Raw genomic sequence first — 18,801 nt, 5'->3', positions numbered from 1 at the left:
CAATAGGTTTCTGTTCTGTAATATATCGCAGAATAATGACAGACTGACTTTTTTGTGTAATATCTGTTGTTTCATATTCCAGCACAGAAACAAAAATAGTAGCATTAATGTCATTTATCAGTTTTTCAATGGAAACTTGATACGTACAGCCTAATAGTTAATTTTGTATGACGTGTGACGTATATTTACAGATGGAAATACTAGAGCTGTTTAAGTGGCCGTGTAACACATTGTCAATTTTTTCTAGAAGAGATAAGAAATCCAAGAAATTGCACTGAGCTATATGGTGCAATGGTTACCACACTGAATTCGAGACTGACTATTCAGTTTTAGGTTTCCTAAGCTTTCCTTAAATCGCTTCAGCAAATGCCAGGATTGTTCCTTTGAAAGAGCAAGGCCGATTTTCTTCCCCATCCTTGAAAGAATGTGAGCTTGTGATCCATGTCTAATGACCCTAATGTCGACAGCATTTTAAACCCTAATCGTCCATCCTTCTAAGAAATTGCCATTGTTACTGACTGCTGTTTTTTTATTGGTAGCCCTTAGTGCTAATTCATTAATTCCATAAAATTTGCAGCACTCCACTATTCTGTTTAATATATGTCTATTCTTAATAACTAATGCACAACGTTCCTGAATTGACGTTTCATGCGCTGAATCAATCTGAACAGCAGTGTTAATGGTACCAAACATTTTGTATTTACAATCATTTTCTAAATGTAGTCCACTTGCGTGATATGTATTAATTCGACCACTTAAATGCTTTAGATCCTTATAGTCAACTCAAACTTCCTCTTCGCTCATGGTTAACCACATATGCAGAACCATGTATTGCAGAAAGTTCTGTTGTTCTCTTCAGTGAGTTGAGACATTAAGAAGTCTTTTGGTTTATGTGTATCTAACCCCTTGATTTCTAGCTTCTCTTCCATAATTAGTAAATTAGTGGACGTTTTTAGCAAACAATCGATTAATTTTAAAATCACTGCAAGAATACCGGAGTTTCAACGACGCAGTTCTAGGATACGACATACTACTGAGAGATTGGCCCGCTCGCAATAGCAATGGGAGTATGGTGCAAGGGGGAGGGGGCGGGGGCGGGGGGGAGGAATGCAGAAAGGTGCGTAACAACGACTACAAGAGAATGCATTAAGTGATGCGACTGAAAATTCTGGCTAAAAGCCCAAGTCAGTTAGCCCCCAAACATTGTGTAGACAAGCGGACAGATGGGAGATTGGTAACGTGGCAGTGACGGCAGGGTTAGCTGCAGTGCAGGGAAAGATGGGTTGCGTGAACTGACACATTAACCAGGTCCAGCCTAGATAGCCTCAAACTATGCTGCGACGAGGGGTGAGGTGGAAAAAGGGAGCACCTTGGTCACGTCACTATGACTGCAGTTTTTGGAGCCAGGGGTGTGGAGGTGGTACGGACTACCTGGCGCTGGCCCTCCAGGTGGGCGAGGAAAAGAAAACAGGTTCGCCACTGTGGGTGGAAGCGCAAAGGGGGAATGAGAGAGGAGCGACGGCAAGACTGGGCCCTGTCGACCCACTACTAACAGCTCTGAGTAACGTCATGGGTTCTTGCAATGCATCATTGGAAACTGGACCTAATTACCTCTGGTCTCTGTCACTTGTATTACACGAAATCATGTCACACTCAAACTACTTGATATAACACTTTAAAAAAATGCACGGAATAAAGCTATGTCCGTAAATTTCAGGTGCGACAGGGCTGCCTGGCCGTTAAGAATGAGCCACCGCTTTTGGGTAGGTTGAAAACGGCAATCAGGTAGGCTTTTTCTAACCGCCAGGAACCCATTGCGGTCTTTCTCGACATACAACACTGTTTCGGTCCATCACATTTTAGTTACACTCCATGACTGGGGCTTCAGAGCCTTCCTACCAGTTTTTATTCGTCAGTTTTTATCCCATAGGGTATTCCAGTACTTCACTCAGCTGGTCCACATGACCAAGAGAACGGGTGCCATCGATGGGCTAGTGACAGGACTGCTGTTATTGTCTATACACATTAACTATTTGCAGACAGGGAAGAACAGTAGCGTGATCCACCACGCAAGAAATGCGGTTAAGGAAGCAGAGAGCGTTACACTTACGCAGGTAGCTAGTCCTTAATTTACGAATATGGGTCAGCCAAGTCAGACTTTTATCAAAGAAGATTCTCTTAAATCAGGACGGTGAAACAACCACTAAGTGCTGGGTAGACGAGAAGAGTTCTCGGTCAGGATGAGCTATTGTATGACACCAGAAAAGCATGACCTGCGTTTGCAGGAGAGGACTGGAAACCATAGGAAGAGTCGAAACAGAGGCCCTTCAGATGGCACTTAGGAGATGGCTTTCGGCCAAGGCTACAGAATGGGAGTTCAACCAAATGCAAACGTCATCGACATGCAGAATGGGGGGGGGGGGGGGGGCGACAGTGATCTGACAGAGGCTACTAGCCCATTTCCCTGGGGCAATCCTGACGACACCCTTGTCTCTTATGAGCACTCGCTCCTGAAGGAACGAACTGTTCCAAGAATCTACAGCTCTTTGACAGAAGAGTGTGTTCACCATTTGACACCACTCTACTGGCCAACGCCATCATTTTCTGACATACTACAATATTTTCTTCTAGTTATTGGAATAGATAGCTGCCCAAAGCAGTTTTTCAACTGACAGTATAGATACAGAAAGCATTAGAGAAACTGAGATGTGATAACAGTGGAGCAGCAACAAGAGCATACTTAACACTTTGATATTTGGCTTGTGTCTTGTTATCCCATTTCAGTATCACATTGTCTCCTGTCAGCTCATATATCCTAGGAGCATACATGACAGTAACATTGACAAATTGCTAGTAGAAATTAGTAAGGCTCAAGAATGTCCTCACCTGGCTTTTGCATGTGGGAATAACGAACTCTTCTATGGGTTTTGGCTTTTCTGGATACCATTAGCAGAAATACCATATCCAAAAAATTTGATAATTGATTTCTCAAACTCTGATTTTTCTAAGTTTACAGTTAAACCAGAATCAGGAAACTACTGCAACAGAGTGCACACAATACGTTTATGGTAGACCATGACTGTTCAGCAATTAATAAATCATGAGCAAAGAGTGAGACTATTTTCTTCAGATTGTTAGGTAGAATATGCTTAATAGGTGGCGGAGGAAACATTCTGTGCAAGTGAAAGTGCAAAACTGGTAACACTGGTAACACCAAGGGAAGTGTAGACAGTCAACACACTGAGTGGAGCTACATTTGCCAGCAGCTATTTCCTAAATACTCCGAAGAATACAATTTCACACCATGAAACTTTAGCAGTGAGTCATCTAAGCTCTGAAGTTTATCCATCACTGGCATAATAATAATCTCGATCTGTCTTGAATCAAGTACTGTCCTTAATGAATCATTGTTCTTTTGAACTACTAGCAATGGACTGTTATAAGAACTCTCTGCTGTTTCAGTTATATCTTAGTCCAATACTGAGGTAACTGAAAGTTACTGACAGATTAAAACTGTGTGTCACACGGACATTCGAACTCAGGATCTTTACTTCTCATGGGAAACTGTTCTACCAACGGTTTTTTTTTTTACGTTGAAGTGCCACCATAATCAGGTGACCATTGTTGGCGAGTACGGTGGCGACACGGATAGGCACAGGGGTGTTACTGTTGGTGTCACGGGGACCAACGATATCACTTCAGGCCACGTCTGGTAGTGGTTGAGGAAACTTTGATGGTAGATTAGTACACCACGGACGTCCTGCGTCCTCATGTATTAGCTCTCATGTGACAGTACGTTGGAGCCATTTTTCAGGTGGACAGTGCTAGTTCATACATGGCACTTCCATCTGTGAACAACCTGTTAGGTGGTGAGGTAGTCCCACGGCCAGAAAGATCGCCAGATTTGTCCCCATACAACATAAATTGCTGCAGAGGGGAAAGCTTTTAGTTGGGACATTGACTCAGATCTCACTGTGATTGCAAAGTGATTCAATAAGAATATTCGCTGAAACAAAAGTGCAGAACGGTCTTAAACCGAGAATAATGAAAGAAATTGTCTCACATGACTAGGAAATATGCTTGTAATGATTGATAACACAAGTCAGAAAAGCTAGTGTTGAAAGTAAGTCAAAAACACTAAAAAGTCCAATTCGAGTGAATGCTTGAGGTACGGCAGCAAACATCTATGAGGTATATATGCACACTGAAAAAGTACATTTGTATCAAGGCTGGGATTCGAGCACGGGTTTCCTGCTCACTAGGCAGATGCACTGATCACTATGCCAGTCTCTCACATACAGTTACATTTGATTAAGTTACAATTCGTCCCATATTTTAATTTCCATTCATGTAGAATACTTAAGACATGGGAATCAAATATTTCTTTTTGAAGTATCCTGTATATTCTAGTGATCTGGTCGAGGCTTCTGAACATTTTTCTTCCCTAGAACTAGACTAGACTAGAAATACGTCAAATGCTCACAGCACTTACTAAGACCTCTATACCCAAGAACTAAGTCCACACGCCGTGCACACTGAACAATGTCGTAGTGACGTACCATGCATGTCACGTATGTCTGCGCTGTTAGGTCTCAGTGTAGTAGTTCCCATAGTATTGTATCGACGCATTGTTTATATAGACCGCAATGAAGATCCCTTCATTTACAAGTGTGTAGCACCTACTTGGCTTTGACGCTCGACGTAAAGTAGTTGTGTATCACTACATACGTGCGCAAGGGGGGGAGGAGGGGGGGAGGTGAGAGATCAGTTGACTGACCACATTTATTTTTCTTCTGTCTCATTTTTCGGAATGTGTGTTGTGTACTGTGTATGCGAGGCTAATCCTTACATAATCCAAGGTCTAAATTGTGTTAAAAGGGTATACTTCAACAGTGACTTGGTGATGCCAACGAATGTGAATGCGAAATGTCAGTTCTGGTTATATACTGGACCATAAGATGAACCAAGACAAGTTAATTTTAAAAATTGGTAGTACGGTTTTGAGTTAGCAATGTCAATGAGTGTGATGTTATCAGAAGAATTACTACTATTTTTATGGCGTGTATTTTAAGCATCCTGAATTTTGTATGGTGATTTACGTCCACCATTTTGAGATCATCATCACTGAAAGCAGACAGTTGGTATCGGCAGGTTAAATATTTCCTGACTTGCGAATATTAACGGAAAAGTTAGAAATAGTAATTATGGAAATATGTCTCTGCCCACAGGCTCGACAGGAAGTGCTGAATACGAAGAAGCGGCGTGACGATTTGTACAAGGAGAACAGCAAACTCACGCAGCGGATGGAACTCCTGGCGTACCCGGAGTTACTCCATGACCACGAGGTGAGAGAAAGACAACTCACAACCCTCTACACGGTTGATACCTGCCACCACATTTGTGTTTGGATAGTTGTTAGCATTTATTGTAACGATGTGGAAATTTGCAGCTTCCATCGTTCTGTTTGAATCGGCGTTAACAGTGAGTGCCTATTACGAGTATTTCCATTACAGATAGCTCAGTTACTGAGAGGATTGGAACTTTAATAGTGGCAACTATTTATCTAGAGCTCGTACAAAAAAAGATACGTCATTCAAAAGTTTACTGACCTTCAAAGTAGTCACCAGCATTGTGTATAACCCGTTGACAGCAATGTGGAGGTCGTAGGATACTCTTAGCAGTGCCAATTGTGTTGACAGTTCGAGCGGTACGGTCAATTGCCCAATGAATTTGTAGAAGTTCTGAAGCGAATGCCATGAAGTGTTTCCTTCAGTTTAGAAATCGAGTTGAACTCAGGAAGGCTTAAGTCAGAGGAGTGCAGTAGGTGGTGTAGCACTTAGCAACCCCATCAATCAAACAAATCAGTAACAGCTTGCACTGTAGCCGGCCGCGGTGGCCGTGCGGTTCTAGTCCCTGCAGTCCGGAACCGTGGGACTGCTACGGTCGCAGGTTCGAATCCTGCCTCTTGCATGGATGTGTGTGATGTCCTTAGGTTAGTTAGGTTTAAGTAGTTCTAAATTCTAGGGGACTGATGACCTAAGATGTTAAGCCCCATAGTGCTCAGAGTCATTTGAACCATTTAGCTTGCACTGTACGTGCTTGAGCATTGTCCTGCAAAATAATGGTAAGGTCCTGCAGAAAGTGTCATCACTTCTGTATCTAAGCTGGTCGTAGGTTGTGTTCCAAAAATGAACAGCATAGAGACAGAGGTGATGGCAAGCCCTAGTATAAACACTACTCCAGTCGCTATACATTCTTGTAGCCAGTGATGTGAACTGGCAGATGGCAACTTGGATAGTGACTGAGCTTGTGTCTGAGACTGAGCTAGTCACTGAGACTAACTGACTGAGACAGGCACTCCAGTCAGCGGCGGCGATCTTAATACTTGTGGTCGAGAGGGCGTTGGCGGAATGTTGCTTGCGAGTTTATCTTTGGCCTCTCCCCTGAAAGGCGCGTTTGATCCAGAGGCTACTATCGATCTTCTTGCTACATCTTTCCCGACCGGAGTGCTGACGACAGTTTTGCCAGCACATTCCTTCCCCTTAAATGCCGCACCATTGTCGTATAAGAAAGATGCGAATGACAGTGGGGAGAGAGGCAGGATGCTGGACATTGAGATGAGCCGAGCCATGACTGAGGACCATGACTTCCGACCATACCCCACCATTTGGCTTACGAGGCAATAGAAACATCCTCGGGAAATCTGCTGCCAGGGCACATGTCCAGGCCTGAGGGCATGTACTGGGACAATGAAGGCGATAGCAACGCCCATGGGGATGGCGGGTCCAGGGACCGGGGAAGGCGGGAGCGAGGGTACATCATCCATCAGTTGCTCCTGGGATGTCCTGGTGGCACCAGCAGGTAGCTGCAAAGGTCGCTAAAAAGTGGGTACGAGGCATTCTACTTCTCCATAGGACTGGGGGTGAAACAGAGAAATTGTTAGATGACAAGTGGCATTTCGTTCACAAAACTTTTCATATAAAGTCATATTTATACCATGTTAGTAATAGGTCATATTGTGTCAGCTTTTGCCATAATAAGTCATATTTCGACCAACTTTTTCCAAAATGCTTATATTTGTCACATCTTTAAGGACACAACAATAAAAACTGTTTTAGGTGATGTTGTTACAAAAAATGCAACTATTTGTACAAAGCTTTATTAGACACGGAGAATAACACATTAGTCAGTTCACCGAAGTAAGAGATTGTGGTGCGAGTCGAAAAAATACTCATGAAGCCAACAAAGGTGCCTTTGAATCTAATAAATATCGCATACCTGTTCACACTATTCATTTTGAACACAAGCTCAGTCTGGTTCAACATGCCGAGAGTGAAGTGCAGCAGCAACGTGAAGTTGCGAGGTTTTGTTCGTGGTTTTGGAGAGAAGCTCTTCAGGGCTGATAGGAAAATATTACTTTTTGTAAACTATATGAAGTTAAAGTTAGCATTTCAATGTGCAACAACAGTGCCATACCGCCAAATACAGCACTTTGTGGAGACAGGTGCTGAAAATGACAGGACACAAACGCTGCTATTTGAGTAGACTGGTCCATCTTTAAATGTGCTATAGCTTTTTAAGGACTTGTTTGAGAGGATGATTTCTTGCAACATCCCATTGGAGAAGCTGAAGAAACCACGCCTCTGACAGTTTTTGGACAAGCACACAGCACATTCAGTTCCAGATGAACCTACATAAAGAAAGAACTATTTGCACATATGCTACAAAGTGGTACTCAGCACAATACGAATTAGCGTTATTGGCCGAAAGGTCTGAGTTTCATTAGCTTAAACTGCCGATGTGGGTGGACATTAAGTTGCAAATAATGTTGTTGATGTTCTACATGTTCATGGGCCTGGAGAAATTTGCCTTCTAACGCGTGAAGCTCTTGAGAGAGTAAACAGCTCGACAACGGCCATTTTGTGTGACAGTTCTGTATGGGTCGCCCACTCCCAGGCTGGAAAGCTCTACAGTTTCATCAAGATGTAGGCTGACGAACCTGTGTGGTGAGAAAACAAGATTAAATATTACTTATTTTATTTTTCAGAATAAATCTTGTCGCCATGTCTTCCGCGTTGGATGGTGGCTTTGTAAGCCAGAGTGGAATCTGCTGAATGCAAAGGAAGACTCAGGGCGGCCAAAGATCACTGCATCAGCCCCAAACACAGGCCAGTGGCTCAGAGTCTGGCAGTTGTCCACCAGTTGGTTCAGTAAGCACTTTCTGTCGGCTAGTCTGCTACGGATGAGACTGTGGCGGCGCCATATGTGTCTTTGGCTCATACGCTGTCCTGAGAGTACTCTGGCTACCGTAGGTCACTGCCCACGTTCTCCACTCAGGTGAAACGTGATGTATGAAGCCGTGATATTGTGCTGAATGCTGATCTTCGCCCACCAGTTCAGAAGGTTGTCTACCCATCAGTGGCGGCTTCAGTACTCGATGCTGGTTAATAGTTATCGATAGCTAAGGTTCGATGGTCATCACAGCAGGCAGAAAGAGTAGGACCAATTCTGCAACAGCCTCACAAAAAATTTTGTACTGTAATAAGCAGAGAATGGAATGTGAACATCACGAATGACATCGATCCTACTGATCGACTGACTCAAGACAGTCGGTCTAGAGTATTTGCGCTGCTGAGGGGAAACGTTGCTCTATGACGTCAAACCTGTGATAGGTGTTATTGTGTCCTACCTATTGCTTCTTACAGAATGTTACGAGAATAATGAAAGCAGGTTGGTGTGGACTTGTCTTACTCTTTTCCGCTGAGGTCGTTTATACTCACACACAGTAGTGTTGATGACGCACTCTTGGTGACCGACTAACGGCATCGAAATATTTTCATCTTGTGGATGATTAATGATAATTCCATGTGCTTCAGCGGCGCCAAGTTTTAGGAAATTTTCTCTCTTCCGTTCCCTTACTATCTTGCTGTCTAACAGTCTCCTCGTCTCTCATTCTCGCTCCCAATACATTGTCGTTTGAATGGGGCGAGTTGCCAACCTAAATCTGAATATGAAAAGTATCCATTCTAATCGTAACAGACTGAAAGGTAGCTTTGAATGTCCACATTGGTAAGTCTGATTCTGTTCACGTGCTTTGCATCCGGACATGGCAGTGTGATAGACACGTCTACTGGCCATTTGACGGGCTTGGCACCCGACGACAACATGCAGTTAGTTGCTTTTGAAACCGAACACGATTTTTGACAGCCATTTTCGACGGTTTTGCAACCTGAAACATATTCCATCTACTCTGATGTACGTTTTTTATGAGTTTTCCTTTTTGTAATAGAATTTTTTTTTATTATCGGTTCTGGAGATCCTCTTATAATCGGAGCACAAAATAATGATGACAATGAACAAGTCCAACCTGAGATAGATACTGTGCCTGAAACTGATGTCATGGACGTTGTTGATCTAGAGTGGCATCATAATAGGGACAAAAAAAATATACGGTGGAGGGTGGAGTTTATGGAATGGTACAAAAGGTACTCTGAGCCAGTGGATAACCGCGAGAGAACCTAACAATTTTTTAAAAAATATTTCACTGATTTTTTTGTGTAGAAATATGTGGAATGCACAAATATTTATGCAGTTCACAGAAAGATAGGAAATTTTTTCCCACGACAGATAAAGGAAAACTTTCATTATAGGAATTCACATTCTGATGGGAAATCTGAAATTCCCCAGGATTAGACGCTACTGGGCGCCGCCCTTCGTAGCTGATCCTATGTCAGTTAACCGTTTCCTATAATTGAGCCAGAACTTCCACTGTGTTGACATAAGGTGTGATCCTGACAAAAATGATCGATTTTTGGAAAGTCAGACCAACATAAAATTCCATAAGAGAACGGTTCCTCAGTTTACCAATAGAAGAACTTCTGAGCATCGATGAGCAAATGGTGCCTTTCAAGGGATCGTTGAATGTAAAACAGTATGTGAAGGGTAAACCGAAACCATGAGGAATAAAAATATTTGCACTCTGTGTAACAAGCGGTCAAATGTTTGATTTTATAATATATCAAGGTGCGGTGACAGAACTTGATCCAGCAATGTCAAAAAGTTTTGGTCTTGTGTATCAGTAGTGGTAAAATTGGCAGAAACAAACAATGAAACAAAAATGTGCATCTCATTTTCGATAATTATTTCTCAATTTAGTCTCCTGCAGTACCTGAGAAATAAGAATGTCTACGCAATATGTACGGTGCGCCAAAATCGCTTCAAGAACCAACTATTTTCGAGCGACAAAGAGATGAAGGAAAGTGGTAGAGGCTCTGATGATGAAATGATAAGTGAAGGTGGAGAAGTTATAGTAACAATATGGTATGACAATAAGCCAATGGTAATGGCGTCAAATTTTGTGGGAATTGGAAACAAAGATGTGTGTAAAAGATGGGATAAAACTGAAAAGAAACGTGTTGAAATCGAACGGTAGAAGTTATTCAAGTTTACAAACACATATGAGAGGGGTCAACAAGATGGCTTTTCTGATCGCAATTTGTAGCACATCATCAGATCGCTAAAGTGGGCCCTTCGCATGTTTGCTCTTGCAATTGATGTTGCATGTGTAAATGTATGGGTTGAGTACAAGAATTACAGGTTACTAAAAATAAGACCTTTGATTTGCTTCGCTTTAGGGAAAGTGTGACCAAAGTACTGCCAAAAATAGATAAGCCAGCTGTCGGGAAAAGGGGACACCCCACTAGTGTGAGTCCAATGACGACTCCAAGTACTTCAAAACGAGCCAATGTGGAAGTTCGTCCAGAAGCTGATGTTCGTTTGGACAACGTTGGGCATCTTCCAGTGATCAGTGACAACAAATCGTTTCACAGGTGGAAGAAACCGGGCTGTAAAGGCAAAACCAAATTTCATTGTGTAAAATGTCACACTTATGTGTCGATAGAAGACAATTGTTTCTTTGATTATCATTCTTCACAAGTGTAAAACCATAGTTTATGTACATATTCATTTAGTAAGCTTTGTGTAATTTATGTATTTTGGTGAAATAAAATCGAAGTACTCTTAGACTTACACTACACACACTTGAACACAATGTCCTCATTTGGGGACGCATTGTATCTGCCCTTGGGAGGCACCACGCAATATTTTATACATCTGAAGAATCATAATTTAATTCGAAGAGCTGGGTAGCAATGCCATGATTTTTTTCCGAAAAAAAATAATTCGAAAGGGTTAATGCCATCGACTGGAAGTCATGCACCGCTGCCACTTCAGACAAAGCAGAGAAGGAAATGCGAGTAGGATTTGGCTGGACCGAAGAACAATGCCAACGAGAGTCACAAGCGTTCTCCGTCAATTTTCGGATGCTTTCAACGCCGGGGTAAAGAAAAGACAACCGATTGCTATTCTGTCAGTGAGAATTTTTTTCCCTATTTTTTTGTGAGGTACAAAAATCTCCAGCTCCTCCATTAAATCCATTGTATGCGATTCTGGAAGTGGGGTGAGTATCTTAAAGTGTTCTTCCGTGTTTTTGAATGACTGTCCCCCCTTTTTGATTATGGTGCTACTGCTGATTTTATCAATAGGTTATGTGTGTAACAGTTCATGTGTTCAGTCTGTCCTATTTACTAGCTTCAGCAAATTTTACGTGCAATTTTGTACGATCCTGACTATGAAAATTTAGCTTTTTTATTGTTTAAGGTGTGCACTAATTCCTGTTGTTGTTTGTTGTTTGTGGAGAAAGCTACAAGAGGTTTTCAATAAGTGAAGGAACATAGTTTTTTCTTAAAGTAGTTTGGTCTTATTCAGGATTCCAGTACACCATATTATTCTGCACTCTTTGGGATACAAAACCCTATTTTTGAACATAATCTCCGTTCAGTGCCACTGCCTTCCGCCACCTTTCTGGGAGGGCCTGTATGTCCGCATGGTACAGCTGTACTGGTAGACGTCCGACGCAAAGTATTGCTGCATCAAGAACCTCCCCATCATCTACGTACTGCTTCCCGTGGAGTGCATCCTTCATTGGGCCAAACAGATGCAAACCGGAGGTGCGAGATCTGGTCTGTTCGGTGGATGAGCAAGAACAGTCCAATGGTGTTTTGTGAGCTCCTCTCCGTTGCGCAGACTTATGTGGGGTCTTGCATTCTCATAGTGAGGGGATATTTCGTATACATTTTTGAGGCGACGAAAACGCTGAAGTCGTTTGTTCAGTTTCCTTAGGGTACCACAATACTCTTCAGAGTTGACCGTTGCACCATGAGGGAAAACATCAAACAGAAAACCCCTTCACAGTCCCAGAAGGCTGTCGCCATGACTTTACCGGTGAGAGTCGGGTTTTAAACTTCATCTTCGGAGGACAGGTAGCGTGATGCCACACAACTGGGTTGCAACCGAGCCAGGTGCTGCAGTGGTTACCACGCTGGACTCTCATTAGAAGGGACGTCAGTTCAGACCCACGTCCGACCAACCTGATTTCCCTAAATCGCTTCAAGTAAATGCCAGGTTGGGTCCTTTGAAAGGACAGGGCGTATTTTCTTCTCCATCCTTCCATAATCTGAGCTTGTGTTCTGCCTGTAAAGACCTCTTTGTCGACGGGAAGTCAAACACTGGATCCCCTCCTTCTCCATGGATTCCAGTTTTATTTCCCGCTCGTGGAGATGAATCCATGTTTCATCGCCTGTAGCGATGTTCATCAAAAATTCTCACGATCAGCCTCGTGACCCGCAGGAAATGCCGCGCAGATGGTCTTTCGCTGCTTTTTATGGTCTTGTGTTAGGCGGCGAAGAACCCAGTGGACAAACATTTGAATACTCCAACTGGTGAAAGAGAATGTCAACACTATCAACAGAGACGTTCAGTAGATCAACGAGGTTTTTGACTGCGATCCGTCGATCAAAGCGAATGAGAATGTCTGCACGTTCCAACATTGCAGGAATCGCAGATTTGTGCAGCCGGCAGGTTGGCGGGAGCTCGGACAAGTTTGCGCGACCTTGTTGCAATTGTGACTGTTGCCTTGCCCAACGGCTCACCGTGCTTTTGATCACTCCCAGGTCTCCATAGACATTCTGCAAGCAACTATGGATATATGCGATGCTCTGGTTTTCCACGAAAAGAAAATCTGTGACAGCTCTCAGTTTGGAACTCACTTCCCTTACAGATGCCATTTTGAAGGCTACTATAGGGTCGCCACCTACCAGAACTTTGTGAAACTACATTCCACGATGTCTGTCAACAAATTCCGCATTGTTTCAAACTTATTCAACGTCCCTCGTGTTTTATGTGACCTAAGTGGGCTTGCTCTTTTTTGTCAAATGTTACCTACATAAGGTGTGTTGGCGATACATCCGATTGCATTATTTGTTCCCTCTAAAGAGGCAAGAACTTTTCTTTTTTTGGCTATTTGTTTTTGCATTTTTACCTACCACTGAGATGGGGAAGTCATTACCCACGATTGGTCGCTTATTGGTGTCTATTCATCTAAATACTGAGGAATTACAATTACAAATAACTTATATTGGAACGATCACTTAGATAATGTTGTGGGGAAAGTGAACCAAAAACTGAGATTTTTTGGCAGAACACTTAGAAAATGCAACGAGTCTACTAAAGGGGATGCCCTCTCTACGCTCTTATCTGTGCTCTTCTGGAGTATTGCTGCGCAGTGTGGGATCCGCATCAGATAGGACAACACGGCACATAGGAATAGTTGAAAGACGTGAAGTTCGCTTTACATTTTCGCGAAATAAGACAGAGAGTGTCGCGAATATGATATGTGGGTTAAGACAAAGCAGTGTTTCGTTACGATGAGATATTGTCACAAAATTTCAATCACCGACTTTCAACTCAGAGTGCGAATGTATTTTGTCGCCAACCTACCTTGGGGGAAATGATCATGGTAGTAAAATAAGAGAAATCACAGTTCTTACAGAAAAAGTTGACGTTTTGTTTTACCCAGGGGCTGTTCATTAGTGGAACGGTAGAAAAACAGCTTGAAGGTGGCTCGATGAACCCTGGCATTACATTGTGAATTGCAGAGTAATCATGGCCTATTTGTTCCATCGTATTTTGCCCTGTGTAACATCGTTTTATATGCAGCTATTTTTATGTGTATCGTGTGACACGATGAGGCGGGAAGTGTAGTGCTGTAATCTATCTTTTATCTGCAGATCTTGAAATTATGGCTTTTGTGATTTTCTATGCACAAATCTAGGTTAATGTTATTGTTTTTCTGGTATTCAGTTGTGAAATTTTTTTCTTGTGTAAATTATTAAACAGTTTCTAAGTTAGTTTCCACGAATGATCTACATAGCTCAATTTTTGTTTTGCATAACTGTTTTTTAAAAAGTTTTTCATGCAGCCATCGTATCCTATCTTTGCGGGTTATGCTGTTCTGGTAGAGCTTTCTGGCTCCTTGTTTCATATCTTAATTTCTACTGTACCTCGGTCTACATGCAAGGTACTCCTCATTTAGAATTTTTCACAAGAGACATCGACGGTTCCACTACTCTATGTAATAGGCTCTGTCAATTCTTGCACTTCAAAGTCGACACCATCGCCCAGCGATGGGCTGTCCTGTAGCTGAAACACCATTCTCAATTACTCCAAGCTAGCTCTCTTGATGTAGTTTGTCCATATGCACACGTTTCCTGTTGTGTCTTAGCTTTCCCTTCCGGTGGTGATATAACATGTAATGTTGTGATCACTCGACGTCATTCCAGCCTTTCACACGGAGCGCCGCTGCTGTCTTTGGTAGGTGACGCCTGTGTCTGAAGTTTCCCCGACTCTACCTTCGACGTGTCATGGATGGTGAGATGTATTCAATACCTGTAGGTTGAGGTTCATGCTGGTTTCTGCTACTAACTTTCCACTGTCGTCTTGTCTCCATCGAAGGCGTGCACAAGAGGCTTGCGTTATTCAAGGTGATTAATATCTTTTAGCCTTAGTAGGTATTCTCGATCTCATCATTAAATTGTAAAAACATGGAACACAGGATGTAACTTCCTTTCTGTTTAACATATCCTCACAGATTTTGTGTGATAACGTCAGTGTAATGGCCTTGTTGAATGCTACCATTTCTGCCGTATGACGTTGCTCACGGGTGATTGTTAGGGCGGTTATTGGCTCATTGGAGCTATTTCCCCCTTAGTATTCGGTTCCTGGAGACACAGTACGTCTGACTTCAAATCTTCATCCTATTTTTCCACCTACTCAATAGGCTGTCAGTTCTTATAGGAGCTAAGCCGTCCTATTTTTGTATTCATTAGGGGTTATGGACAAATAATAGACAATCTGAGATTTCTCTTCTGTAGACCGATGCTTTTGTAACCTTGTAACGTGCCCTTAGAAAAATTAATGACTGTGCTGATAAACCTCTTACATTATTTGCTTTTCAAACAGCTGAGCAAAACTGAATGTACTCAGGCATTCACTAAAGTGACACACAATATTTTTAGCGCAACGCAATCTGACTTTCAGTGATCCCTACAAAAGAATGGCCCTGACTAACAATAACCTATACCTTTCATGAATTCTTACTTCACAAAAATCTTCATTACTCGAACTACTGCAATACAGCGAGCGCCAATACTGCCAGCTAAATAAAAGATTCTAACTACTGAAGGCTCTAACTACTGATAGGCATAGTTAGTAAATGAAAGATTTTGATAGAGAACAAACAATATATTTACCTTAATAGTGTTCAAAAGTCATATTACAAATTTACTGTCTCTGATGGACACACGTTCAGATCATCCGCTCTCAAAACTCCGCCATCTCTCTTCCCACATCCACCACTGCTGGCGGCTCACCTCCAACTGCACAACGCTACGCGCTTTTAACATCCAGCTGCCCAACACTACAATAGCAAATAACAATGCAAACCAGCCACAGACTGCATACAGCACAGCCAGTGATTTTTATACAGAGCGCTACATGGCGGTAGCGTTACCAATATAAGAACCTAAACAGCCTACTTACAACCTCAGGGTTCGCTTCCCGTTTTTTCTGTTCTGAGTTGTACTGTGAAGTCGCTTTCGAAGCTTTTCTTGACCACTTGACCCTCAAGGTCCTGCATACGTTTCTCTACTGCCCCCACCCGCCCACCATCCTTCTATAGCTGCGAGTCGGCGTCTTGTGACATCTAATGGCCAATTCCGGATTACATAGAGCATCCAGATACTTGTAATGAGATAGTCTGCACGCTGGACATGAGGCTGTGTATTTGGCCACTTGGTATGTGCCATCCTTGGCAAATGCCTCCAATCTACACAAAGTTTATTCACCCTCTCTCTGGCACACTACAGCCACGCGCCTGCTGTACTCTCACAGACTGTACGAAGGTCCATTACTACTCCGGATGCACGATACTGTGGCATGGCTGGTAATGATAAGTCACATAGCTGCTGTACTTGTGCTGGATGGGGTGGCCGAATGGTTCTAGGCGCTACAGTCTGGAACCGCGCGACCGCTACGGTAGCAGGTTCGAATCCTGCCTCGGGCATGGATGTGAGTGATGTCCTTAGGTTAGTTAGGTTTAAGCAGTTCTAAGTTCAAGGCGACTGATGACCTCAGAAGTTAAGTCCCATAGCGCTCAGAGCCGTAGAACCATTTTTTGCTGTACTTGTTTACAGGAGGTGCGCTGGCGACTACGGATGGCGCAGGCGGACCTGGAGAAGCTACGTACAGCGTACGTCAACCAAGAGAAGCGCATAGCGGCGGCCCGCAGGCTGTTGCAGCAGAGGGAGCAGAGCCTTCGCGAGGGCGTGCAGGGCCTGTCGCCACATCAGTCCTTCGTTTTGTTGCACATGGACGCGATGTGCGGGCCCTCGCTCATTGACACCAAACGCGAACGTTAGGGCACTGTCTGTGAAAAGGTCCACTCCCCTGACTTATTTACTGTCGCGTCGTGAAGTGTCATCATCGGCAACAAATTTTACATAGTTATTGGGCAAAATGTAAAGTTCGTGCAACGACAGCTGGCACCCCATTGTACAAAGTCCCACTCTCACATTCCTAGCTGTCTTGTGCGACCTGACATGTCGTCATTGGTAATAAATTTTATACATTTATAGAGCAAACTGTAAAGCTAGTGCTGCTTTTATTTTTGTCTACATCGCAAGCTATTGCACAATGCACGGCAGAGCGTATGTTGTATCCGTATTTGCAATGTTTTGTTTAATTCCATTCGAGTATTCAGCGAAGAAAAACTGACTATAATTATGTCTCTGTATGCGCCGTATTCTCTCTTATGTCTTATCACATATTTTACGAGTGATTACAATGGCAGCAGAAATATCACACATTCCTCCAAAACTACTCCTCCTGCTTCTTCATCTCTTGGCAATAAAATCCTGTACGGGTTTCGGCCTCTTCAATAAGCGTCCTGTTTTCTGGCCTCTCCGGTGCTGTTCTTTTCCATCCTCTTACATCTAAAACTTCTTATACTCTTCTCCATTTTTTCCATTCATTGATTTCGTGTCTCGTTTTCCATTCGGTATCTGTCCAAAAACTTTTTTGGTCTTTCTTCCAGCATCCAGCTAGGAATACATCCACCGCAGCCTATCCTGCTGCTTTTTATAAATCTTACAGTGTCAGAGCGGTGCAAGCCTCCCTATACCATTAGTATTATTATTTTTATGAACTGGCTCGTAAACCTTGTGCACGATCCTAAGTTCGTATATTCTGACCTAGTGTTCAAACGTGCATACGCCCTCATTAATGTCTTATGTTTTACATCTGTAAGTTACGATTGACCTGATGATAACCTTGGAGGCCACAAGAGCGTTTCAGGAGAAATGGTAAATATTTTAGGAGGTCTAGTGTTCATTCATTACAGAGATATAGCTGTTAGAATGTAATTGAAATAAATACACAAGATGTTACGGAAAGGCAAATCATTAAGTTCAAAGTTGAATATCGTAAATTCCACCTCCGACTTCAACGCACTTCCGTATTCTCATTTCAGCTCGTCATGGCGATCTTCCATTAGAGCAGCAACACTCATAATCCACAGGATCAGTTCGTCTCTTGTCTTTCACATTTCATTGTACACTTCCCTTTTCAATCGTCCGCACAGACAAAAATGTGAAGTGGGTATAGTCTAGGAAACATGGTTACCACGAAGCATGACCATTTCTGCCGATTAATCTTCTCGTGAATGAAAGGTACAGGTAATCTGTCACCTGACGACTGGAATGCTCATGGTCTCCATCGTAGTGGATGAATATACCCACCCTTGTAGACAAAGAAACCTCTTCTAATATTGCTGAAAGCTCGTTATCCAGAAAATATAGGTAATTGATCGTTCGAATGATAAGTTGTACTGCCCTCATGAAAGAACGCCAAGATGACCACAGAAGAGCCACATGTGCTGTTGCCAAGATAATTCAAAGACCTCTGAAGTCAGAGGTGCGTTTTATGAAAATAAGCTTTTGTTGCGTGGAGACACTAGTGTTTACAGTGTGGGTGTGGGTGTTATTTTTCCTTGTTCGGCGCTTTCTCGTTGCACCTGTACCTTGAAAATATCGGCGGATCGAAGCATCTCCATGCAGCTTCTCCGCAAGTTAAATCAACGTTTTATACGTCGTGAGGAACTCACGAACTCTCTGTTGCTAGACTCTTTGCTTTTCTAAGTGTTGAGTCACTTGTGACTGTTGGTTTAAACTCACAGATGTGCCAAACAGTCTGTTTCTTCACTGCTAATTACATCTGGCAATTCCACCACATACAGCCTCTTATGTAAATTTCGGTGACTGGAATTTAATTCTGATCTTCCTCTAGTTCTTTCATCAAGCGTTAAGCAATTTCCAGTTAAGTCCTCTTTTTCAGTGCCTCTATTGTCAG

General features: G+C 42.8%; 1 protein-coding gene across 2 annotated transcripts in view; it reads left to right on the top strand.

The window, feature by feature from the left end:
- LOC126284692 (coiled-coil domain-containing protein 96-like) overlaps positions 1–17,045 on the top strand; it is a 141,731-nt gene extending 124,686 nt beyond the window's left edge. Inside the window, exons 9-10 of one of the 2 annotated variants that reach the window (XM_049983816.1) lie at positions 5,229–5,345; positions 16,590–17,045. In XM_049983816.1, coding sequence (XP_049839773.1) covers positions 5,229–5,345; positions 16,590–16,814 — 342 coding nt within the window. In that variant the 3' untranslated portion in view covers positions 16,815–17,045. The remainder of the gene's footprint in view (positions 1–5,228; positions 5,346–16,589) is intronic. The other variant, XM_049983817.1, reaches the window with a different exon arrangement.
- The last annotated feature ends 1,756 nt before the right edge of the window (positions 17,046–18,801 follow it).

Source organism: Schistocerca gregaria, chromosome 8 (assembly GCF_023897955.1).
Source record: "Schistocerca gregaria isolate iqSchGreg1 chromosome 8, iqSchGreg1.2, whole genome shotgun sequence".
Classification (NCBI taxonomy): Eukaryota; Metazoa; Arthropoda; class Insecta; order Orthoptera; family Acrididae; genus Schistocerca; species Schistocerca gregaria.
The sequence above is the reverse complement of the archived record's forward strand: the minus strand, read 5'-3'. Positions and strand labels throughout refer to the sequence as shown.